The sequence below is a fragment of the Chamaea fasciata genome, unplaced genomic scaffold (assembly GCF_029207755.1).
Source record: "Chamaea fasciata isolate MVZ Bird 193981 ecotype frontalis unplaced genomic scaffold, bChaFas1.0.hap1 SCAF_5, whole genome shotgun sequence".
Taxonomy (NCBI): Eukaryota; Metazoa; Chordata; class Aves; order Passeriformes; family Sylviidae; genus Chamaea; species Chamaea fasciata.
Window position 1 is genome coordinate 14,442,892 of NW_027094090.1, and position 27,236 is coordinate 14,470,127.

Genomic DNA, 27,236 nt, shown 5'->3' on the forward strand with positions numbered 1-27,236 from the left:
TGCTGGCAACTGAAAAAATATGAAAAGAAAAAGACCTGAAGCAACATACCTATTACCACCCCCCACTTTTAGATGGAGGAAACCTAGATGAGGCCTAGATCTGAAAGTGTCACAGCCATCACAAATCTCCAAAATTGTTTCAATGGAGTCATGCCCATCTTCCTCCTTACTCTGTCTCTAGTTTTTAATTAAATGTGTCAATTTCTAGCCCTTCTGGCTGATGTTGTACTACCCCAAACCACAAACCAGCTGCACTGGAAAATGCAATCGGGATGATCATGAAATACTGAAGACCTTATGAAGCAAAAATTATTTTACCTCCTTTTTTAGCTCCTATATCTGATATCTTTGGGTTGAGAAGTCCTTTAGACACTCTAGAACTATTTCACTGATATATTACTTGCTCTGACTTCTACAATAAATGTAAGATAAATTTATGTCACTTAATACATAAATTGTATTAATGTCTTAAGACATAAAATTCCTTGAGTTAATCTCTTTGGCAAGCTTAAAATTCCTGAGACAGAGTTCTAAAAAATTAGGAAATGCAACATTTTGATTGTGATCATGTAAACCTTGAAAACCTTGTAGAGACTGAATTCTTCTGAAGGCCATGAAGTTAAACATTTCTGATCACTAGGATTTAAGGTTAATTTGCTGTGCAAAGTTCCCAGTGTTTCCTTTGCATAGACTGAATCTGCTTCAGCCTGGCATTTTTCAGCTTCCCTTTCAAGGCACTGTGATCATTCTATTTTACAGGGGCTGGAAAAAGTGAAAAGAATGCAGACAACTGAGCTGTCCACTCAGTTCTTTGTGTAGCTGAGGTATAGGCATGAGGACATTTTTCATACATATGCTAGTCTGTTTTAAGAAAAAAGAATTACTAAATAAACTGTATCCTTGGAAAAAAACCTAGCTTTTTTAAAAAAAATAAATATCCTTTAGAATTACTGTATAAAGAATCATCTAATACACTCCAGAAAAGAAAGTAAAAAGAAACCGTAAAAGATTCATGAAACTTGGGAGTTAAGATTAATTCTACCAAATCAGTAGGAAAATTAACGCAGAACTAAAACTTACAAATAATTCACTGTTTCAAGTGTAAAATAATGACAAAATCCATTAAAATAAAGCTTTAACTATACCCTGTTTAAAGCATTAAGCACCAATGAATGAGTTCCCTCCAACAGACATTGGCTTTTAATGACTTTTCCTGTAAGTGCAAAAGCAGCATCTCCCACATCTCTGGAAGAACCATTCTGGTGTTCATTCTTTGTATCTGCAACAATGGAAAACAGCCTTCCTCAGAACAGCAGGTTTCATATTCTCCCCACCATTAACCCAATAATATGATCTAACAATCAAATGAACACTGAGGTGACTCAGAGAGCATATTTCAGATCTTATGGTACTCTCAGAACACTGTATTGCAGAGACTGGAATCCCTCCAGATTTACATTGTAATGTGAGCACGTTGTGTTTGAAAGGAAAATTTCACCACCTATTTGCTCACTGCATACGTGCCAAAGAATCTGTTCTGAGGTACACTGCAATATATTACTTTTTTGAGGTATGGAATTTTCTGATACCTACTTCAGAATGCCTCTTCCTTCTGGTAAGGAGACACTCGAGAGAAGCTATAAACTATTTGTTCTTGCTCACTTGGCAGCACATCATAGGACAAATTTTACACACAGATGACATTAAGTGGAATGTGAGCATATAGAAGAAAAACAGAGAAAAGTCTTTCAGATTTACCCTTCTTGTAGCTTTTCGCACTTGCAGTCAAGTGACACTACAGAAAGTACCCAGATATCCTTTCAAAGTCACTTCAGCATTCATATTTATTGTGATTACTATTTTTCCCATGAATTACTTTTTTTTATTCCTTAATTAACCTGCAAGTTTCAACATCCAGTTGGTGCTCTCTGTATTTGATTACACTTTAGAAGGTCTCATTTCCGGGACACTGGCAATCAGAATGCCTTGCCTGTTAGAACACATGTATCAAGTCTAAATATTGCTCTTCATTGAAAAAAGAGGAAAGTATTAGGATTAGAACTCAAGTAATAGAAAGAAACTGAAAACCTGCAATCAGTTTGCACATTAACCAGGTTACTATTTTTCAGAGTTATTAGTTTTGTAAATGTTCAGCGAAAACTGCTGAGAGATAGTTGCAAAAAGTTGTTCTGAAGAAAGAAATCAGTACCCCATGTCTGTACTCCTAGACCCAATATCAGAGGTAAAATCAGGATACATAGCAGTACACTGACAAAAAGAGTTAAAACTTTTCCAAAATTCTACTAAAGGCATGAAACTAATAAAGAACATTTTTGCCCCCTCTGGATTGCTGATAAAGGAATTTCTAAACTAGTGTCCTGGTTGAGGGTTTCTCCTTTTTGCAAGAAAGTAGTATATAACTGTGTATTTTATATCTTTAAATATAAATATCACTGTTGAGTTTTTATGTTCCTTCCAAGAGATACAATCAAAACAATTGCATTTTGTGCTACAGCAATGCTCATGCCACTATCATGGTTTGCTCTCACTTAAATGGAATTCATGATGCAAACCACAATGACACTGATAGCTCCATACTCATTCCCTGAATTCCTTAGAAGTAATGGATCTGACTCTTCACTGATGAAATCAAGAGGAAATCAGCAGTGATAATTCTGGTCTGTTACCTTCAATAACCCAAATATTTTCTCCCATCTTGTACATTCCTAAAGACTTACAGCTGTTCTCTGCTATGTACAGAACTGCAATAACTTTTTGAAGTCCCATTAAAAGTTGTCTCATTAGATAAGAAAGACTAAAAGCCAGCTATCTGATTCTATTCTCTGATTTGGTGTATGCCTTTGGATGACTTACTGGGCATCATGAAGTGTAAAAGGACTCGAAGTGCTTCCAGTTGTACAGAGAGTGATTTTTCATGCTTCCTCATGGCTTTTACAACTTCTGATACTGCTACTGTCATTACATCCAGATGAGGGAAACTGAAAATAATTTTTATAAAATAAATAAAAAGAATGCATTTCTAAATTTTCCATGTATTTGTCCTTAATTAAAACCATGCGATAACCCTTTGGAACACCAAATCTGAAACATAAATTAAACTGTGATACTTTCCTTCATCATAGCAAATTATTTTCACGTCATTCCATTAATTCAGTCTATGTAAATAATTGCATCCTAGCCAACAAGCAAGTAGTACCAACAAAATACTATTTTAATAATCAGAGGTAATTTTGAGGGAAATTTCTTATCTCTCAATGGAATTCAGTGTGGCTAACAGGAGGGGAGACCACTCACTGCTCAAGAGCCACAAAGGGAAGAACATGCAGCTCCCTACACACACTCACTTGGGCTTTTGACTACAGGGCTTAAGGGCTTACAAAATTCCATGCCTTAAACAGGGCTGGCAGTCTGTGGTCAGTTTTACTATCAGTCAACAATTTAAATGTAATCACTCATGGCACAGAATCTCAAAACTCTTCACCATGGAATTGGACATGCATTTCTAATTTTATTACCTTCCTTCAAAAACATGATTCAGAATCCTGCAGGCACTTTCAACCACTTCAGGAGAATGAGCATGTTTCCTCATTATATCCAAAACATTCATATGTATGCCTTTTGCCAGAAGTGTCTTCCTAATATTTACTAAAACACAAAATACCAAGCATCCTGTAAGTAAATCTTTCTGTGTAGTTCTCAAAAACAACTTTTTCCCTCCTCTTTTTTTTTCAGTGTTTTTGCCTCACCAAGCAGACATAACAGTATAAATTAAAATGGGAAACAATTTGAGCTGAAGCTGACTTCTGTTTACATAGCTTAATCAAATACATTATAATTTTTGACTGTTTAGTAAGTTTCTACACATCTACTATTTTTACTTAGGTAAAGTTAACATATGGGAAGGAGAATGTATAGTCTTACTTATATTTTCAGAAATGTTTATTCTTAAACGTTTTCCTTCTAATTGCATTCTGCAATCATGTAGGATAGCTAGAGCCTAAAACTTTAAAAAACCTTCTAATTTCCAAAATTAAACTTCAAAAATGAACTTACACTCATTCATTCTTTTTACTTTGTTAATTCACTTTTTGGAAATTCAAATATCCAAGCACATGTTGTAGAGTTAACTGTAACTAATAAAAATTAGAACACTATTAAAATTATCATATTAACTTCTACCAAATCTTGTTATTCGCAGTTCAGTACATCCATTTCAGATGGTTTAGTTCAAGCAATACTGCATTATGTCAGAAGGTTTTACTAAGCTTCTTTACGTCTATCATTTCTGCTGTAAGAACATTCATTCAGGGGAAAAAAAAGAATAATAATTAAAAAGAAACAAAGAAGAAAACCTTGCTTTAGATTTCCAAAAGGAATCAGAGATCCACTTGTCAGTAACAGTTATGAAAGTACCTGGTACAGGACAATAGAATGCATACATTTATGAGATCTATTTCTCAGTATAGATACACATTGATCTCATAAATAATTATAAAACCTCTGTGTTAGGTTTTATGTACTCGGACAGCTCTATAAACTGGTGATAAAACAATGTTTTCTCACCTAGAGAATGGTAATTAACTGCTAGGATTTTTCTTCCTATCTAGCCAGTGGTTTTCAATGTGCAGTCTGGAAACCACTTGAGGTCCATAAACATTTCAAAGGAGTCTGTGAAAGTTATCTAATAAAAGTAGGCCAACTGTCAGTAGGCTTAAATACTCTACTCAGGGGTCCACATCTCCACTGAAAAATTTTGAGGGGGTCTGCGAATTGAAAAAAGTTAGGAAACCATGTTAGGGACACGATCAGGAGCAAAGCAATCTTGAAAAGTGTCATGCACATGCTTAAGTTTCTAGACAATTTGATCCACTGAAGTCAACAGGACTGTGTTAAGCAAGAAAGTGGTATTTGCTGGGCTGTGTTCCTTATTCATGTGATTTTTCAACAAATGCTGCTCTTGACGAAATTCAAACATGTGATAAATATTTAAACAAGCATACAAAGAGAGCACACTTCTTTCATGTCTCCTGCTCCAAAAAGTAGCAATTGCAACACATAAAATGGAAGAGAGCTCTTTATTTCCTCATATTTTTTGATACTAGCCAACAGTAACTTTTTAAAAGCAAGGAATAAATTTCCTACTTAACACAACATAATATTCTAATCACAGGGAGTATTGTATTCATTCAACAGTACACTAAATTCTCTTTAATACTTTTGCAATAACTTTCTGCTGAATGAGAAAGAAAAGTTAATTAAAGTCCCTTACCATTTTGTTGTGACAAAATTGCCAAGGTACTAGCAGCTGCCTGAAACACTTCTTTTGAAGAGGAGTGCATCAGCATGGAGAGCATCACTGCTCTATCTATTGGGAACCTTTCAGAGAGAAACAAATCATTGCACATCGACTGTATTACAGCAGTTACTTCATAAATGCAGTTCAGTTTCCTAAAAGCTATTATGTAACATAATGAAAATTACAGGTGATTGCTCTTGGTTTCTAATATGTTTCCAGAGCAACAGCTGACAGAAACCCCTTTGTAACCTATGCAACTTTGTCTAGTCTGAGTCTCACTGAATTCCTTGGAACCACACTTTCCAAGGGACCTGAGGTCCAGAAAGGGGTATGAACAGGCTTACAAAAATTGAGCAACTAAAATTTTAAAGAACTCTGAGAAATTGTTTAAGTAAAATGGAAATTTATGTCTTACCCATGCCCAGTAGATTTTCCCTAATGAGGCAGCATTTCCTCTACAGTGCCTTATCATTTGATTTGTGAGAAAATGAGCACTACTTTTCTACACTCCCTACATGCTAGGTATCTTAATCTTGTCTGTTTTCCCAAGTCTTACATTCTTTATCCCTGTTGCAACTGAAGGCAAAATTCCTTATGAACTGTAAAAATTATCTGTAATAGGCTGTGTTCTGATCCTTTATGAAAACACTAGCAGATCTTCCTGAGTCAAGGTTAGCACACTTTGGAAGAAACTTTCCCAGGTGTGATCATCATGCATTTCATCTACTACACATCAAATCCCCTAATTATAGGCACTCTTTTTTCCTTCATTTCCAAAAATCCAGTTTAAGACAACACTGACTGATTATCTCCATCTCCAATCTTCTCATGGAGGTTGCGTTGATACAGAAAGAGATTCTTCAAAGCCCAGCACGCAGCCTCCTAAATATAAGGCAAGAAAAAAAAGATTAAGAAAATATACCTCTACAAGATTAAAAATACATGAAAAAACTTAAAATAGTTTGACTGCTTTTCACTTCACAAAAGAGGTACAAGGTACTTTATGTAGAAAAAGAACAACAAAATGTATGCTGTAACATTCTTCATAGCTCAGATAGGCCCAAGTTACAAACATGTATTACAATCTCACTATTTGATTTGCATTTTGATATCTATTTTAGGCCAAGATTAATTCTTCTGCTGATGGGCCTGTGTCTGGCTGTTGGATACAAAGAAGGTATGTAAACAACAATCTTTGCATGGCCAAAGTTTCAGGTACAACCCTCATCTTAACTACCTACATTTGGTCTGAAGAAGTAACTAAAACCTCTTGAGATGAACAAAGAAAGGCAAGAAAAGTAAGATTTATTCTAAATCTAATCCAGACATCAAGGCCTTTTTTTGCCTGAGGAGATAGATGAGAAAAGCATGTTTCTAAACATTTTATTCAATACATAATACAGCCTTTCATATCCCCATCATCCATAATTTCTCACCAGCACATCTGTATTTTTTCGGTGCAGTTCTAATGCTCTGTAACATGCTTCCAACCAGCATAACTTTTCTTCCTCCTCCTCCTCTTTTCTTTCCTCTAAGTCCCGGTTTAAGAATATTGTTTCAGCTGGAAATATAAAATATTTACTATAAATTCTTACTGTGAAAACAAAACACCTATGTCTTAACCTTTCTGTAGTCATGAAGGCACTCACACTGGCAATGGCAATGTGAAAATCAGTGGGAAGATAAGCCTTTTCTGGGAAGGGAGAAATCTTTTGATACAAACTCCAAGACAGACTTGTAAAATGTCTTCAAGGTTATAAAGGGAGTTAAGAACTTAAGTTTAAGGTAGTAAATGAGTCATATAGTTACAGATCAGTCTAGGCTTTGGCTCTGAAAAGACAACCATGTATCTCTTTTTGTTGTGTATTTACATACAGAGCACCACAGACATAAAATATAACTGTGAATCATTTGCATGGAACCACTCATTACAGAGCCATCTAACACTCCGAAGCAATGCCATCAAAAACAAAATGCAAATTGCAGTTGCTAAGAGAGAAATACCTGATCCTAGAAAATGCAACAGAATTTCAAATATATAATTTTCTACCTGTGATTTTTCAGCAATTAAGGAAAGAAAGAGATACCAACACTAAGCATAATATCTGAGGCAAAATGGAATCTGTACTGATTTCTAATCTTTGCTATTTTGGGGATTCTTAAACAGCACTTCTATTGACTTTTATTTGGAACAATTACTCAAGGACAAAGGGGATCAGGTTCTTAGCTTTTCCCCACTAGCTAACTAATTTCTGTCTAAACAGAACTCAAGGAAAAATGTACATCTTCTAATTGATTTCAGAACTCAAGCACAAGCATTGATTTGGTGTTGCTATCAACTGCCACAATGTGAGTACTGTCACACCTGGCAAACACAACATCAAATCAGTGTTGTTATCACTGGAGACTTTATGTTAAGAAGGGATTATCCAAAATTTGTCTATGAATAAACAGTTTGCTCTGTTCAGATCTGTCAGCATAACTTACTAGCTCTGAACACTGTGCAGATGTTGGGCATATGATATGAACACAATATTATCATAGTGAAACAGCAAACTGTAGTCATGTAGGAAACCCAGCTTTGTTGAAGCTGTCCTGCCTGAGGCTTTTGTGTTAAAGAAATGGAGTTTAATATTATTACAGGAAATTACTAGAATGAAAAAATTAACAAGTAGACAGAAATTTACTCACTTAGAAGAGCTAAACAACTGAGAGCTGCAGCTTGTAACTTTGCATTTTCAGGATATGTTGTAACAGCCTTCACAACTACTTCTGGAACCTTATGTAATACAAGGATATTGAAAAAATTTCCTGAAATCGGATAAGATATAAAATTAATACAAACAGATATCTAGAGCTTTACATGCATTTAACATAAAATTCTCAGCACGCAACACAAAAACTTTGTACCAAATGTTGGTTTTCTTATTACAAGGCTTGACACACCCAAATTTTATTTGTGGAAAGAAGTTTAAGATTAAAAACAGTTGGGATCAACATTCTTTGTAGACCTTTAATATTTTTTTTTTTTACAAGAGACAGAGGTTTAACACAAAACGAAACACACACTGTCATCAAAATAAGAAAAATAAAGTTGGTATATCACTTGCAGACTTCCTGCCAAGAAGCAAATGCAGTCCTGGTCCTGAATTCCTGCAATCATTTGATTTATCCTATGACAAAAGTAATTTAACCCTAGTTTACTCTCTGGTTTTACCCTCCTCATAAATAAATCGAGGCCAGCATTATAAATATAGAATATATTCCTTCTGGAACAGAAGAAAACCTTTGGATAACAAATACATTTAAAGCATAACAATTATTGTAAGTTGTACAGTATTTTGTATTATAGGCTATATATAAGTCACTCTCCAAAAAGCAAGAAAATTCAAATAACTTCCTTGTTTGGAGTATGATTAGAAAATAATACACCAACTCTCACTTTGTCAAATATGGTTTGATAGCTATGGCCTCTATTTTGATACTTAATTTCATATAAATCTCGATTAGCAAAAATGAGAATCAGAGAAACAACGTGAAAGATCAGTTGTGTGGTCATGTTTTATCAGCATTGCTGTTTCTTAACATATTTTAATGGAATAGGTAGGTTTGTGTAAATGCATCACTTACCTAAAGAAATTAATAAATCTAGGCTACGTGATGAGTAATTCTGTTTGACTTGTGGCTGGCCAAACAGGTATCAGCAGTTAAAATACCAAAGACAGCCAAATCTAGGATAGTCATTACCAGATCAGCAAGAATGCATGATGGTGATTTTGAAAGCTAGTAGATGCTGACTTTACCATTTTACTGCCAATTAAGACGGGTTTAGGAAGACAGTGTGCATCAGAACAATCTGGGAAGCAACACCAGCTATACATGTGAAAATCTTCCAGACTATTTCCAGAAGAAATGGATCTTGTGGCTGCTTTTCTGCCAGTCTTCATTGTTGGTCAGCATAAACACATGGCAAACATCTGATTGAAACCAGGCTGGTTGCACTCCTGGCAAGATCAAGGCCTATCAACCAAGTTTCTGTGTCTCCACAAGTGCTTGGTTTCCCTGCCTGTCTTCAGTTAGCCTTGCACAGCAAATTGTTCAAGGTTAGCTTCACCTCTTGCCAAAAAACCCTGCAATTGCCACCTCAGCAGCCACCATATTTTCCTAAAAATCATATCTGGCTTTCTGAAGGGGAATGGGAAATTGCTCTGGCTTGCACTCAGGTCTGATCTGTATTTTCCACCATATCTGCATGAAGAAGTGGAAACAGATGGTGAAAGGATGGGACTGACTTTGTCATGGTGAGTCATGCACTGGTACCACATCTGCAGTAGCTTGAGGCCACCACCTGCAAAAATTGGGAAGTCTAACTCTTGATGAGAAGAACTAGCCATGGAGTGAGGGCTGCTCAGGCAGCTGCTCACAGTGGGTTTGTATGCAGCAGGGGTAAAACATATTTACTTTCATTTGAACTTCCTACTACGTGTGCAAATGGACTTATTAAAGTTGCACGTGTGAGAACAGGGCTGCTGAGAGGCACAACTTTTTGCCACTGACATAATTTCTCTTGATGTGACAGCAGCCCATTTTAGCCCAGACAACCAAAGTACTTTTGCTCAAGTCAAGGCAAGTCCAGAAGCCAGTGATTCATTCACTGCTGCAGCACAGGGGGGCCTGAAGACAAGCATCATCACTGTCAGGAATGCAGCACAGGTCTGATAGATGCATTGAAAGGAGGAAAACCAAAGTTTTAGAGAACACTTTTCAACTAATTCTGTAGCACCAGTTGTTTCTCACACATTCACCACTGGCACTTCAAAAAATGAAATCTCTAAGTTATTTCCTTCTCTTCTATAGTAACTTTATACAGAATCAGACCTACTGATTTCCCGTTCTCCTGTTGTGGTTCTCACCCTTTTTTGTCTCATTACTTCCCCCTAACTTGAGTCTTTTATGGCAGCTTCTCATTGTTACTTATATATACCGCGTAAAGACATCATATTGACTGTCACTAGGGTTTTGCATCATTAGACACAAGGATCTATGCAGCACCCTGCAGATTTACTGGAATAGCAGCTATTGCCTGTAATACTCCCAGTTAACTCCAATTCTTACACAGAATAAGCTGACTTTATACAAAAAACTTTGTAAACTTACCCAATGTAAGCTTGTGCAACAAACAGCAACTGACTTCCTGAACAGTTTCACTACTGGGGAAACTTTTCATCATTTCCACTATAACATTGTAGCAGCGCACATTTCCCGACATGAGAACTTCAACATTGCTGGCTAAAGAAAGAAACAGAAACAAAAACTGCTTCTTAAGAGAAAGGAGAAAAAAACCCAGTTGATTGGATTGTAATTCAGACTTCAGTTAAACAGATTTATTTAGAGAACTGTGACTACATTGCAGTTTTTACCTTGCATCTTTAAAGAAAGGTGGCTTTATTGCTTGATATGGCCATAAAAGACGTACATTACAATGTACATTTGGAAATTATTCATTAAAACAATACTTTCTCACATAGAGAATGGTAATTTAACTGCTAGGACTTTTTTTTCCTATCTAGCTAGTGGTTTTCAATGTGCAATCACAGTTCAGATTACCATTTTTGGTTTTCTCCCATTCTGTATCAGGCCATGTAACAGAAACCTCCTCTCAAATTAATATTAAGTAGCTTTTTTCTTAAATGTGAACAAACTATTTTATAAGCACTATATCAATCTTATAAATGGTGTTTCAAAAGTGATTGTGATCAAGTACACATTCTACAGCATTTCAGTAATATCCCCAGGGGCATAAAATAAAGAAATACTTTAGATTTTTTTTCTCATAAAATTTATTTTGCAATAATTTATTTGTTTTAATAATGTATTTCTAAGTTTTCCTTCTTTTTTTAGGGGGCAAGTAAGGAAGTTACTATCATCATATAAATTAGTTCTACCGTACACCTGTTGTGTACTGAGGGTACTGAAATTTTCATCATGCTATTCCTGCAATGTTTTGAAAGCCATTGCACACCCTGTATTTCACAGAGTCACAGAAGGCTGATGTTGGAAGGAACAGCTAAAAGGTCACCATGTCCAACTCACATGTTCAAGCAGGGCTGCCTACAGCAGGTTGTCCAGATGGCTTCTGAGTATTTCCAAGGATGGAAACTTCACAGCCCCTCCAAGAAAACTGTGCCAGAGCTTGGTCACTCTCACTCACCCTGTTTACTATTTATTACTCAGGCCAGATACAGAAACCAACAGGACAATCACGTGAGCCCACACAAAGACAGAATGTGTCCATTCCAACTTTAGGACAGAGTGATCCCACATATAGTCATCTCAGGCAAAACATCATCATGGTAGTTAAAACACAGTGTATGAAAGCAACCTTGTAGTATTTCTATCCAGGGTATGAGACAGAACATGAACCCAAGAAATCCTGGCCAACATCCTGGGCCAAATGAATGAAAGAGAGTCCTGTCACTAACTCCAAGGGAGTTAGCATTACTCTGCTGACTTCTATAAATTTTCTTAATTGTTCTTTCAACAGCTTGGCTTCCCTGGATACAACATCAGAGAAATACTCACAACTGCATTATTAAAGATAATTACCCTTTTAAAAAGAGCAACAAATCTTTAAAATAATACATCTGTAAATGACGTTTAATAATGACAACCTACCAGATGAAAAAGCAAGCTCTGAGTAGGAAGCATTTCTGAAGCACTCTATTTGATAGTGAAGGAAGGTACCTTTCACAATGCTTTAATAGGACAGCAATTTATCATGTCATTCTCAAATGAAAACACACATTCCACAAGACAGTATTGCATCACTCCACAACAAGTTATGATTTTAAAGGTGATACTTATGAATACAGTAAAACTGACAATTCCAAAATTGATCACTATGGAGATGGCATAATAAACTGCATGTTGAAATCTGCAAGAGCCAAGCAATGGTACATCTGCAGGGAGTCACTGTTTGCCAGAACAAGTTAGTGAAAAAGAGATGAAACAGATCTCATTTAATCTTAACCACCAAAATTTGGTCATCCAGGTTCTCTCAACAATTGATGATGAGATCTGAGCAACTCTGTATGGCGACTCATCCCAACTGGTTTTAGGGTTAGGCAAATTTTCTTTTGAAGTGACTGTTTCTTCCTACTAAACAGAGCTCCCTGTGCCTGCCATTTAGATAGGTAACATTCTGTGATCCACCACTCCACTTTGGAGGACAGCTAGCAGCAAAGCATTTTTTTCATGCCACAAATACTACTGAGATTTAAGAGTTCTTGTACAGCACTGGAATAAACCCTTATCTTACAATTTCTTATGACATGAGCCAGAACCAAGTCAAAGTATGTATTAATGAAAGAAGGCATAGTGAGGTACTCATTCAGAAAGAGACCTGAACTTCAGGGCATGAGGAGACATTTTGCTACTGGGTAAGTTACAGTGTGAACTTACACTGAATTGTCTTCTCTGTGGTGACCTTAAAGGAATATATTTCATTGAGATCTTGAGGGATGTCACCAGCCAAGAGTATGAATACCACCTTTGCACATTCATGTGCAAGTAGTCTCTGTTCCTCCGGCTATTTTCAATATTTCATATTAGAAATAAGAGTAATAAATACTGACTTAAGAGCAGGTCTTTTTCATGCCTTCTCTTGTTTCAATTTGTATAACTATTTACTGTTTTGAAAAGGAATTAAAATGTAGCATCCTCTTCCCTAAAAGCAGCAGTAACTTCTGGGCTAGAGAAAAATTATTTTATTGTATTTTATTTTATTTTATTTTATTTTATTTTATTTTATTTTATTTTATTTTATTTTATTTTAATAATGCTAAACTTTTTAAACACAAACTGGAACAGCAAGAATTTTGAGGAACAGGAACTAGATAGCTTGTAGTCTGATGAAATGCAGGACACTCCATCTAGTTTTTGTTCAGTGTGCATTCATGGGGCCAGCACAGTTCCTACAGAGCCAGACAGGATGTATGAGCAAGGCTTTGTAAGTAAACACATTTGCAGGAGATACAACATTATGCACCCCATGAAAGACATGGAGAGCAGAACCCTGCTCTAGGCTTCCCAAAGTTTGTCAGCAGGAAGCTGACAAAAGCTGCCTCTGTGTCAACAAGATCAGATTGCTGTCAACAAATTGACACATTTCTCAGGATCTGATTTTGCATATAACAGGGAATGCTGTTATGGGAAGACAAGAGATAATAACAAAGACATTTTCTTCCAGTCTTACTGCACAACAGCTGAGGACACTGTAAGACTACCACATGCACAGCGCTACAATGCTCACCATTGCAGCCACCACTGAATGACCACAGCAGGTGTCTGAACTCAGATATCTTTTCACAGGCCTGGCCACTGAATTTGTATGGGCAATTTTCCCTTTGTGGGACAGACTTTGCCAAGAATATTCTTTACCTGCAACCTGAACTCATTGAAGATTTATTTAGTCAATAAATGTATCTTATTTTTCAAGTAATAAAAGATGACAGGGCAGGGTCTTGAACTTCAGTCTCTACAACCATGATACGCATCTTTGCTACCACTTACTCCAAGTGGAACAAAGTATTTTTTTGCTATTTAGGAGAGAGTCATGCTTTTTAATGGTTAAATATAAAAAATATCCCATTAAAAAAAAAAAAAAAGTGTTTCCCAAATAAAACAGGAAGGTGATCTGTCTGGCAACTCCCAACCAGTCCTAAATGATTTTTTGCAATCACACAAAGATTACGTTTTATAATCACAGAAAGCATGAGTTGATGCACACTGTGGGAGAAAAGGAATTGAAAATAACTTCTAATACTTACATGGACCAGCTAAGGAATGTAATGAATAAAGTGCCGGAAGAATCACCTCTTCTTTCTCTGGAAACTCTTTAAATACTTTCAGTATGATCATATGATCTTTGCTTTCAACAAATTCAGTCAGTTGCTCTTCTGGAACTAAATTGAAAGGCAAGAGATACAGGGTGTCTTGAGGAAATAATTCTTTTCCTCGTACATCATGAGAAAAGACAATTGTTTTTATCAAGTTTCCTTGTATTTATCTTCTATGTTTCAAAGAAAGTAAAGTACTTTCCTTTTTAACTAAAATATTTTAGTTAGAAGTTTTTAACTAAATGGTTATGGCTTTTTTAACTAAAAAAAAGCTGTTTTATAAACATTTTTTCTAGCTTACACTTGATGAAATAGAGTTCTGACTTTTAGATGCTACCTTGTGAATCTGTATTTTAGAAGTCTTTTAGCCTTCTTCAGAAAATGACAGTCCAAACCAAGTTTCCACAGACAGCCATAACCAATACAATATGTAAGTGAGGGAAAAGCTAAGCATACAGTGGGAAAAAAAACCATTAGGGAATGACATTTTGCATACTCTGATTTTATTTAATTTTTCTTTTTTTTCTTTATACTGTACTTCTTTCCATAAAGCCACTATTTAATAATATCTTACCTTAATGGCTAAAGGTTTTTCCCTTCCTGGCCCCTGTAACACATACTGACATAACTGTGTGGCTGTGCAATGAACCAGATAAGGGAACTGACCCAGGATGAGAAACAGCGCCTTTTAAATTTCACAAGCAGAAGTGTTTTCTGAATCTGGTTCAAGATAAGGTCATGCAAACATCCACATAACAAAAACTGACAAGGTGGCTCAGATGTAGAGAAAATGAGGCAAGAGCAGCCTACGAACTTGCCACATTGGTGCTGAGATCAAGAAGAAGGTATGCAAGTCTGTACCTGCAGCCAGATCTGTGAAAATCTGGCACTTACAAAAAACATGCACAGAAAACATAAGAAGTTCAGACTTTTGTGGAGACTGAAGAGAAAATATAGCAGGGCAAAAGTATTTAGGGACAGGAAGAGGAAAAGAGAAGATAATTCCAAGCACACGTGGGAGAAAGACTTAAAAAAGCAATATAGAATGATGCCAAAAAGACCAATCTGAAGAACTGAAGACTATCTTTGAAGCAAAGGAGTACAACAGAGCAATAGCATTTCTCAATATTTATTTTGAACGAAGAAATTCAATTCAAAGCAAGGGGACTACAACAAGGCCATAACATGCACAGTTCCTGAGATTTCTGAAAAAATTCAGTACATGGTGACTTCATTCTTCAGAATAAATGGGAATATTGTAAGGACACATAATCACTTTTTAGCATGGTCAGGGTAAAATGCAGAATCAAGTATTTTTCTAAAGTAAAAACATTTTGCTTGATTTTAGAACTGTTCCTGTTACTAAAATTTACCAGTCTTTAAATACACAATTCTGTTTCTGAGAATTAAAGTCAAATGTCACTATTCCTTATTCCAGTTACTGACCAATGAAAAATCCCATCTTTTTAGTTAACTCTGGAGTTAGAAATGAAGGGATATTTTGATTTTTTTAAAGATGTCATTTTTATTGCCCTAATTTATAGAATTTGTGATCTTGCTTGGAAAGTCTGTTTTGTGCTAGCTCATTTAAGAACAGGCATAATTCACAAACCAATGTAGAATGCTAAAGTTAATTTACTGCATTTAAATTAATATCTGTCATCTCTCCCAATCTATACATTTTTCTAATGTCATAAACTACAAGATAAAATACCTTTCTCAAAAAGTTTGTGTAATGCTTTACATCCATGCTGCTGGATCTCTTCATTTTTAGGGAAGGTGTGCATGGCATGAAATATCAAGGAAAACACATCTACCTCTTCTTCCAAGAGCAGGAAAGCAATTATATCTGAACAACAGAAGAGATTACATGTTGCACTGATTATTTCTCAACATATTTACTGAAACACTATAGAATCCAAAACTCTTTAATACTGTCCTTAAAATTTACTCTGACAGTTCAAATCCAGCTTTGTATAACCCACGACAAAGTTATCTCTTAAGGTAGGATTTTACTGTACTGATGTTCTAAAACTTTACCACCAAAAGACAGTTCATAACCACCTGGTATGAACCTGGTAAAAAAAGGTGCAAAATAGTACTGTTATTATTTTGTATACAAGTACAAATGACAAGTGACTTCATGGAGTAAAATAGAAAAATCCAGTCTGCCACGTACAGTCACACACTTTGTATCAGCTCTGTGTTTTAAAGGCTTAGACAAAACAAGAAAGTAAGGCACACAATACCTGACATGAGGAGTAGATTTAATGCTTTTAGTCCTATTACTGAAAGATTTATATTTCCTTTGTGAACCGTAAGCATTTTAAGAATCTGCCTAAAAATTAAAGACAAAAAAAGGGAAAAAAAAGTTATAGCTAAAGAAATATTGACAAACACAGATTTTTATCATTTACTTTGAAAACAGAAGTTAGCAAAACCTTAAATGCTCTCAAATAATTTTTCAAAAACACTTCTATTTCAGTTTATATTTTTCCAAGTTACCAATAAAGTAATATTGGAATTTCAACTATGATCATAGTTCATTAAAATACTTATGTATAATTTATCCAATTTACTTTAATTTTTAGCCAATCATATAAATTATTTCTGCAGGGTCATCTAGGAGGTGGTTACTCTCCAGACCACCATAGAGTGTGGACAGCACAGCACTGCCCTGCTTGCAGCAAGAGCTCAGTTACACTGAACAACCAAGGGTTTGGTGGAAGAGAAGCAGCAGTTTCCCAGCTGAAGAACTTGAACAGCATCTTCGTGAACTCTACACTACTTTTCAGCCCTACAGCACTTACATGATGCTGGACAAATCACTAAAAGGAAACATTTCCTAGACTGCCAGCTGCACACGCTACTTTCTGTTCTGACTTGTTAAACAAAGAGAGTCAAACAATGCCAAGTGCTGCAAAATTTAGGTTGTGTATCAAACTGGGCACTTAAAAATCAGTAAGTATTTTTAATGTACTTTACTCAAACCGCTATCTGTAAAATTGTGACTAAACATCTGTAACACCTCTTCAAAAAAAAAATTTAAAAGCAGTGATTATCACACTGAATGAAGCATATCTCAAAATGGGGGAAACTGTAATTAAAATCCAAATTAAAATGCATAAATTTACACACAAAAAATTAAAGAAACTTCTTTTTACTTTTCCTTATTTTAGAGAGCTTGATTCTGCAATTTTAATTATCTTCAAATGTGAATCTCTGCATATATAATATCTAATAAAAATAGATTGTGCAGTAGCTTGTGATACTTCAGTTGATATTCTTGACCTGTCTTGAAAACCATAAGCAGCACTTGAAGTTTCATCCAAATTTCATACCCCAGCTTTGGCAGTGATGTTGTTTGCCTTGCTGAAGCCTAAATTTATAAACTGGAATGAACGTATCGGTGTTTTCCCGTCATACTATGATGTTGCTAGTTTCTCTCTCCTCTGTTGTAGCACTAGTGTTGTAGCTATGATGACCAAAGTAAACAAGAGACACAAAATCTGAAGAGAGGTATAAAATCAGTTATAGGTATAACAAAAATTTTCTAAATTTACCTTTAGAGAATTCCCTCCCATATATCCTCCCATTTCAAGTATAACCAAGAAGAAGGATGTAAACCTTTCTAAACTTCTGCTGTAGGAAAGTTTAACCTAAGAGATTACAAAACATCTCAGGAAGTCTATTTAAGCTTGCAGAGAGAATGCAAATACACTGAAGGAAATTCTCTTTCTCTTCAGGGTGATCGCAACAATTTATTTATTACACTGTCGGTCAAAAACACCTAAACCAATAGCAAACTACCATTTGTAAATATAACTGCAGTGTAGTCAAGTTGGATCACAGCTGAGAGACAAAAGAAAGAAATGCTTTTTCTGGTTTAATATTCTTATTCTCCTAAAATAGTTACACACACAAAAGGGAAAATCTCCTGCCAAAAAAAATGACCTTTTCTTCTCTACTGTAACTGTTTCCTGCCTTGCTGTAAACAGGATGTATTCATTATGGTGTTGATTCACTGCAATTCTCGTACAATCCATGCTCAAGGAACATGAGATGTTAGTTTAGCTGGCTTGCTCTGCCTTTGGCACTGACAGAAATGCCTGAGCCCACTCCCCTCACTACATCTCTCCTCAGCAAGGAAAACCGTCAACACGTCAGACAGGGATACACAGTTGGCTAAAATATTGGTACCGAGAAAGAAACATGTACAGCAATGCTATCATGAGATCTTTAGTGAATTTTGAGTTTGAAAAGGATTCTTTGTTAACCACACACACAGCGTGGGCGCTGAGGAGGCTGTGGGAAAGATTAGTCCCAGAAAGTAATTCTTCTGGGACCTGAGAATGAGCAGCAGCATCTCCAGCTCTCAGGATAACTTTCAGTCAATTTACAAGCTTTTAAGCTGCCAAAGAAACTGTAACTAGCATGTGCAGCTTCAGCTCAGTTATTTCTTGCTCATGAAAAGCAACCCAAAACACTTTTCCTTTCCAACAAACACTGCCAACACATCTTCCAAGGGAGTTCATTCCCCTACTAACCACGTATTCTAGCCACTATAAAACAAACCCTCACAAAATCAAAACGCATCTTCATGCTATTTTTCAAAAACAGCCTTTCCAAGGAAGGGTGTGGTGAGGACTATGGAGGCAGATTCATGGGGTTATAAGGCTGTAAGTGCTTGCCGCTGTCATTATCAGCCCTGAAGGCAGCAATCTGTGCAAGAGTGAGAACACCTAACCAAGCCCCCAAACCAACTCCCATGCGCATCCTGCCCACATCTACAATTAGCATTTGTGCTGTTGGGCAACAATTCAGCCAATTTATGTGGGTGCTCATGCCATCCAACCACAGACATCCAGAAAACACTTGCTTAGGCTTCCTTTGACAGCTGATGGATGAGAGCTGAGCAAGTGTAAAGCACAGTTAGCTCCATACTAAAAAGACAAAACAAACCATCCCTACTAAAGACAATTGTATCTAGTGAATTCACAGGTAGTTGAGGTGATCAGTATAAACATTTACCTTTAAGACAATAATAATAGGTGTGACAAAACCTCCTCTTCTTGATTTACACTACTTTAGGTTTGTGGATATAATTCCTCACATTTGAAAAAACACAAACATCCAGGTAATACTGCCTCTGCCAAAAAGGTTACTTAGGATTTTTTTTTTCATATGTAAGTGGAATTTTCTGTTTTGTAATTTGGGCCCCTTGCCTGCTTCTCATTCTGTCCCCGAGTGTCACTAAAAAAGGCCTGACTCAATCTCCTTTACTTTCTGCACCAGGTATTGAAATACACAGATAAGATGCCTGTTTGTGTGTGTCACATTCTGAAGGCTGAAGAAATACAAAAAAAAAAACAACCCTGATGTAATAACTTCATATATTTCATTGCATCTATATGCTGCCAAAACGACCAAGCATTCTGGCAGACTCTTCATATACAAAATACTTACTGGTGAACACCCAGTACTTCCCAGTCCTTCCCAACATCCTTAGGAGCTATGTTTTGTAGAGTACTTGGACAGATTTCTATTAATTTACAAAGAAGTGACCAGCCCATCTGTAAAACAAAAATGCAGATATTTTACAATAGATATTCTGCTTGGAACTTCTACATTGTCTTCTAATATCCTTGGCTTTCGCAAGACAGCTGTTCTGTTACCTAGCTAAATCACTAAGGGAAAATTAATTAACACAAGACAAATGGCATGGAAAGTTAAAAGACGGAAGTAGAACATATGCTAAAGATTCTGATTGCATTGCTTGCAGGAACACATCACTCTCAATCTGCTTCAGCACTGTTTGAGAATAAAGGGCACACAGTTAAATGAGCTGCTGACAGACAAACATATGATGTGATCCATAGTATGTTATCACCGGCCAGGGAAAACCCCTGCACTATTACAGGGGGTTCAGCTTTAATGAAAAATGTGTTTTCATAAGAACTTGCCATTTAATTGCAAATTGTAAGGATAAAGTATAGGTTTTTAAGGGTCTTCAATGTTTTAAATGGGGATGAGATACATAAATTACCATACATTTCATATTCTTGCCATTAATCCTCAGTACTGTGTGCTTTCAAAATGTCATGAAGGCAGTAGAAGTTTTGAGATCATACAGAGTGAAAGACAACTAAACCCAGTGTATTTCTTCATAATAACTACCTATTCCATCCTATGCAAATTCTTTGACTTTCAAACATCTGTAAATAATGCCAAAAGCTAAAAACACTCCTCTTTGATCTTCTGAATTGGAAAAAAACTGCTCTCTTATGAATGTTTACAGGATGATGTGACTGAATCGGCTGCAGTGAGGAAGCAGTAAACAAAATCTGTACAAAGAAATAACTGATGAAAGAAAATCCCTCTGTATTGAAAGAAAACTTGTGAACTGTGAAATGGCAAAAGTCAAGATGAAGCAGGTTGTACAAAAAGGAATTCTAACAAGGCATGTGAGTTTCCTTGAGCCTGTAAGTAAATAAAAAAGTGGAAGCAGGCCTCTGTACTTTAAGAATAGAGGCAAGGCAGAATAAGTCATGGACTCTATGCGTAACTGGATCACTTTTACACAGAAGAGTTATGTAAAGCAAAGAGGTCAAGATGGGACAGCCAACAACAGGAATGTAAATGGCTACCTCCAAAGAGTTTAACAGCAAAGTTCATATAAAGTGCATGATGCCTAACCCTGCAATCAGTAAGACTACAGACACTGAATTACAAGTCTGGTAGTGTAGAGTCACCCACAGGAACAGCATGAGCTTGAATCTAGACAGCTTTCCTGACAGCTTTGTAGAGCGTGCAAAAGGTGATGCAGCTCCCTGGGGACTGGAATTCCGCTTCTGTCTTTCATGTACGTGGTTGCAATGTGAGCATAGCCCATATCTGCAGTACTTTTGTTTCTGTTTCAGTTTAGATTTGCAGAGACAACCGTTTTAAGCCAATTACAACCTTCATGTCTGCAGATCGGCTGATAGTCAAGCTCATTTTCCACACACTTCTCTTCCTTGGATATCAAGCTGCCTGGCCCTGCATGAGACTACAAATCACTTACACAGACATTCAAGCTGGTCTGTGTAACTGAGTCCTAATTAAGTGTAGGTACAATGAATAGTCTTAGTAACCATCAGTCCAAGATGATGATATGTAATTCCCTAAATTTCCATACTCCAAGCAAAATAGAGTTTACTGGTGGACAGTCAATCAGGTACAAATTTCAAAAACATTGTAGAGGTGACTATTAATTGATGAACTGCTTATCCCTTAGAAAACATTTTATTTGAGAAGTCCCACTTTATAAGAGCATCCTAACTGTTCTTACAAGATTTAGAATGTGATGTGATTAGATTAGATGTGATTACTTTAGAAAATTCCTTTCCGTATTAACTGTTTCTGATGAATTTTATATTCCCATTGAACACTTTTATTTGGATTGTATTGACAAACATTTATCAGAACTGTGGATCCAGAGAAGACCAATGGAACATCTGACCTGCTGATACGTGGTCTATTTTACAATATTAAAATCACAACCTGCGGTAACAGAGAGCTTATTAGCTGTTTGATAATTAAGTAAGAAAGCAAGGGTCTTTTAAATAACAGAAATCCTAAAGGTTACAGGGAAGGGAAATAAAGCAAACAAAGATGTCCTTATAAAGACTTAAAGGGGTCCCTAGATACAGAAACAGTTGGTAGTAGCACTGAAACACTTTTTATATCAGACCCTTTTTGTTGCTAGCATGCAATTAATTTGTATTACATTAGGGCCCACCACCTACGTAAGACAATAAAGCTCTGCTGAGTGCTCTTTACTCAAGTGCACTCATATTTTGCTCTGGAGTTTCTCAGCTGCTCCAATCATGGCCAGAGAAATCACAGAAAACTACCCTATTTACTTAAAGACATATTTTATTTACAGGAACTACTGGCTTTCCACACCAGCACCTCCCTATTTGTGAAGGAGCTTGCACAGTTTTCACCTGCAGTCTGACTTGGGCTAGTACTTGCAATATTGATCTACTAGGCAAATTAACCCTGAACAAGTTAGTGGAACAGCAGCAATCCACGATGCTTTGTAACCAGTTAAGGAGGGGAGGTAAAGAAAATTCTCATTTCAGGTATGTCTCTGTGTTTATTCTCTTATGTGAGTCAATTTTTTTACAATGCCAAAAGTAAAAGGAGGATGGTTGATGATTTATTCAATAAAAATCATTAATAGTGCAAAGAGACTGCACTGAAATCAGGACCTCATTACTTTGCCACTGCTGTAAAGTGAGAATTTATTCACAAAGATTACAAACAAATAGCAGTGAATGAAGCAAGAAGACAGAACTCTACTTATATAGTGTGAATGTTTGTAAACATCAAAACTGAATGTGAAAGAAGAGCTGCCCAAGACATTTTATGTGGAATGGGATTTGAGCTTTGCACCGGCAATGTATTTCCCACTGTGACACAAACAAAGTAATGCAAAGGAGGTCCAGAACTTCTAAACTGAAAGACTGTATGACTGCAAATGTAGGCAGATAGAAGATTAAAATTAATTTTAAAATTCCGCATTAGAGTAAGGTATTTTAAGAAAGTTAAAAAGAAAATTAATCATTGTCTTCTTTATGCAATTCTGAGAGTCTTGTGCTATCATTTCACACCTACTTCTTGTGGTGATTGATGTTTTACTTCTAAGTTTAAACTTCTGGGCAGAGGTTTTTTAAACTGTTACATATCTTGAAGATAACTGCTGATTCATATTCCTGTATTTGTTAACAAGCTGACAATCAAATAGTAAAATAAGTAAAATCTTAAGACACTGCATAAATATTTAGTCCTCAAAGAAAACCCAAGATCATTCTTATTTCAGATTAATCCCTACAGAAATAAAATTTCATACCTAATCTTGATTTTGGGCTTTTGACCTCTGGCTAAGGTCTAGTACACAGAAAAACCCCCAAACCCAAAACCTTAAAATGTATTATTATTTAAGAGGCATTTGCAATATAATTCATGTTTTACCTTCCAGCTGAATTGAAAAAACCTCAAAACGTGCCCAAAATATTGTAACTATGTAAATGGGCTTAATAATAATAATAAAGAATCAAGTGAATTGCACATAAATCTGGAGCTTATAAACATCCTCTATGCATAGCATAGTCAGAAATTTAATATATGCCTGCCAGGAAGGACCTGTTTCATATGACAAGTCTGGCAGCTGTACCATAAGTATAACATCAAATTGTGCAAGCACCACACCTAGTCCAAATGGGCCAATGCTAAATTACAGGAGCAGGCAGGCTGAACCTTAAACTGCAGAACTAACCCTTACCTAAAATATTCCCTTCTGCCTTTAAAAAACTGTGCTAGCACAAGTCTCATGGGTATGGCTACATATATATGAATTCATAGTAAAAAATAGCGCTTTTCAGGAGTTTGTCTAACCATGGCAAAATTCAATATGGACACGACAAAATTATATTAGATAACATTATCGGTAATTTAGAACCCTGCATGACAGCATTCACATGGCTTAATTTTTATTTTCTATTTCGCCTCCTTCTGCCGGTAAAAACAGAGACGCAGCCAGTGGCGTCTGCAATAAGCTGGAACGCTTGGTCCCTTTAAATGCCAGCGGTGACAGCGCCCTTCTACAGCTCAGAGCACTTGATGAAGCGGCCCAGGAGACAGACAGCAAGTTAAGGAGAAATCAACAAGCGGAACAACAAATTTTATCCCGGGATGGGCCGCGCGCTCGCTCATCCCACGGAGCGCAGCCGGAGCGGGGGAAGCGGCCCCGGCCCCGGCCCCTGACCTGCTGCACGCCCGCCGCTCCCGGGTACAGATCCACCACCAGCAGCAGGGGCACGTGGACGTTTTTGCCGCTGAAGAGCCGGGGAGCTGTGGGGGGACAGAGACAGAGAGAGCGCGTTAGGGACCGGCGGCGGGCGGGACGGGACGGGACAGGGCAGGGCAAGGCAAGGCAGGGCGCTCACCGCTCTGCCGGGCCGCCAGCTCCAGCAGGTCGCTCAGGGTCTGCACCAGCGTCTCCAGCCGCTTCCTCTCCTGGACGTTTTGGAGCCGGACGACCAGCTTCCTCAGGGCTTGTTCCTCCCCCGCCACCGCCTCCCCCTCCTCGGGGCCGCCGCTGGCCATGGCCGACCCGCTGCCCTCTCTGTGCCCATCCGCCGGTCGGCGGGACGAGCGCAGGGCTGGGCCGGGCGGTGCGGGCCTGTCCCGCTGCCGCAGCCCCGCAGTGCCGCCGCCCGGCCGCCGTCACCCGGCCCTCCCGAGCCGCCCCCGCCGCGGCCTCCGGCCCCTCCCACGGCGCTGCTCCACGGCCACGGCCAAGGACCGGCCCCGCGGGCGGGCGGGCGGCCCCCGGTAACCCCTGGGAAACGCCCGCGGGCCTCGCGCAAGCGCCCGGCAGACAGAACAGACCCGCGGGCAGCTCCCCCGCACAGCGACTGACGAAAGAGCTGCCCATGGAGCTGCCGAGCTGGAGCCGGGGTCCGCCCCGCAGTGCCTCGGTATAAACACCGGGCAGGGGCGGTGTGGCGTGGGTGGGTTTATGGTTGGATGAGCTTTGGGGGTGACGACCTGTGACCCTGTGGGATACCTGCACCGAGGCAGTCTGTTCCTGAAAGGCTGCGCCCTGTGGAAGGGTGTGGAGTTGAGCCTTGGAAGGAGGGAGGGGTGAGGTGGTGTTTTAAGACTTCATTTCCATCTCTAATTGCCCTACTCTAATTTGTTTGGCAATAAACTGATTTCCCCCAGTTGAGTCTGTTTTGCCTGTAATGGTGATTGGTGAATGATCTCTCCCTGTCCTTATCTTGACCCATGAGTCTTTTGCTATGTTTATCTCCCCCCCCTCCCCCCCCCGTAGGTAAGGAGGTGAGTTAGAGTGGTTTTGCTGAGAAGCTGGTGTCCAGATGGGGTCAACCCACCACAATCCTTTTTGGCCCCCACCACATTACTCTTGCTTGAAACCACAGATGTCTGAAATCTTCAGTGTGTATCTTCTACCCACCTTGATAGTAAATATTGTGTAGCTGAAGTCTCTTAGCTTGTTTCAGCTCCCAGCTGGCTCGAAGTCTTGGATCACTTGTGTTTCCTTCAGTAAATAATTTGTTGAAATTGTAGATTCCTGAGCTAGACAGTCTGAGCCTGAGTTAATGTTTCCTCTTCTTTCCACTTATGTTGGCAAAGAATAAAAAACTGTGCTAGTGTTTCTGAGGTTCCTGAATAAATACAGGAACTAGCTCCTAGAGATCAGGTGTCTCAAACACTAATCTTGCAATGTCTCCTAAGGTTCATTCCTCTGCAGGTAGCAGTTCCCTGGAGTGCTGGTACGAGAGGATGCCAGCTTCTGCTAAGTCTCTGGAAGTCTGGTAGAGTTTGAAAAAAGTCTTCTGAAGTGTATTAATTAGCTAGACAAGAGGAGAATGGAAAGAATGAGGTAGTCTTGGTAAGCATCTATATTGTAGTTTTCCTGGATTTTTCTAGGAAGATCAAGTGAAGATATTAATATATCATCACCAGAATGAATAGAGATAATGGATTCAAATTCAAAGACAGTAAGTTTAGATTGAATACTAGGAAAAAAATCTTTACTGTGGAGGTGATGAGGTGCTCAAACAGGTTGCCTGGGGACGTTATGGATCTCCCATCCCTAGGTATGCTCAAGGCCAGGTTGGATGAGACTGAGCAACCTGGTCTAGTAGAGAGTATCCCGACCCACAGAAGGAAAGTTGGAATGAGGTGGTCTTCAAGGTTCCCTTCCAACCCAAACCATTGTATGATCTGTAGAAGTGATTAGAGGTTGTGACTGAGCTGTCCTTGTGTTGATGTTTGGCAGGAAAATTGAGCTCTGATAGTAAAGTGTAGTTGTCAGAATGTCATTCTTACCAGACCATGAGAAGAGGGCAAAGAACCTCACCTCTGGAGTGCCTCTTAAACATTCTTCTGCTCTGGAAGTTTCATATGTTTCTGACTTCTTTCTAATGTTCTGTCAATGAATGGTGGTAAGTGGATGGCTTACCATGAAGACCACAACAAAGGGCCCCAGATCTTTAACTAATTTAAACAATTTGTTCTTTTTCTGTTGGGTCTCAGTGTGTTTATTCCATGTCTTCAGTTCTCTATCAGCTGTAGTGTGTTTTATGCACATAGTTTGAAAAGATGTATAGAGTCACAGAATTAGCTGGGTTGGAGAAGGCCTTTGAGATCACTGAGTCCAACCTATGACTAACACCACCTTGTCAACTAGACCATGGCACATCAAGTGGCACATCAAGTCTTTTCTTTTAAACACCTCCAGGAAAAAGGGATTCCATTTCTTTTTGGCCACAGGCTATTATTCCATGTCACAGAGTCTTCTGGTTTGGTGTACCAATTTCCATGGCCTCATCATCCAGTGTATAATGCATATTGTTATATTTTCTTGAAATTGGTGTAATGTTATGTATGAATGGAGGATGCATTGACCCTTACAGAAACTTTCCAAGTGAACACAATGTTAGATCTGAGTCTACTGTAACTGTATTTTGTTTTAGCTCCTTGTAGAAGTTGATTGGGGTAGGAGCTTCTGTTGGAGGCTGCAAAGTGGACTCCAAAGGAAGGAGCAAGCTGCTGGAAAACACACCAAAAGACCCACAAGAACTTTTTTGGTCTGAGTTATGGCCCTAAGGCTCATCCCATTCCTAGGATTTGTTTTAGAAATGAAATCCTGGTTGGAACTCCAGGTTGATTTGGGTTGTAAAGGGGCCATTTTTTGACTTCTGTTCTCAGTCATCTCTATTGTTTATTCTGAATATAATTTTCATGTCTTGGGCCCATTTTCCTCTCTTGGCTACATACATTTTCATGTTTGGAATAAAATTTTCTGCTTCATGTTTTAATTCAGTCTGTCCTTGACATTAGCCATCTCTGATTGGCTTTTGCTATCAGCTGTGTACCAGATCCCTCATTTCTTCACCCTTCTTAGCTTTGGTGCTGACACTGATTTAAATGTTCTATGGAGCTTA

The 27,236-nt window shown here is 37.9% G+C and overlaps 1 protein-coding gene across 1 annotated transcript in view; it reads right to left on the minus strand.

The window, feature by feature from the left end:
- Positions 1-24,878, minus strand: part of LRRK2 (leucine rich repeat kinase 2) — a 64,356-nt gene extending 39,478 nt beyond the window's left edge. The window contains exons 1-14 of the mRNA XM_066182910.1: positions 24,207-24,878; positions 24,026-24,111; positions 19,681-19,787; positions 16,464-16,552; positions 15,929-16,063; positions 14,146-14,280; positions 10,475-10,606; positions 8,009-8,128; positions 6,754-6,878; positions 6,120-6,199; positions 5,291-5,397; positions 3,537-3,666; positions 2,875-2,999; positions 1,146-1,279 (exon numbers count right to left, since the gene is read on the minus strand). Coding sequence (XP_066039007.1) covers positions 1,146-1,279; positions 2,875-2,999; positions 3,537-3,666; positions 5,291-5,397; positions 6,120-6,199; positions 6,754-6,878; positions 8,009-8,128; positions 10,475-10,606; positions 14,146-14,280; positions 15,929-16,063; positions 16,464-16,552; positions 19,681-19,787; positions 24,026-24,111; positions 24,207-24,366 — 1,665 coding nt within the window. The 5' untranslated portion in view covers positions 24,367-24,878. The remainder of the gene's footprint in view (positions 1-1,145; positions 1,280-2,874; positions 3,000-3,536; positions 3,667-5,290; positions 5,398-6,119; positions 6,200-6,753; positions 6,879-8,008; positions 8,129-10,474; positions 10,607-14,145; positions 14,281-15,928; positions 16,064-16,463; positions 16,553-19,680; positions 19,788-24,025; positions 24,112-24,206) is intronic.
- Positions 24,879-27,236: the final 2,358 nt, after the last annotated feature.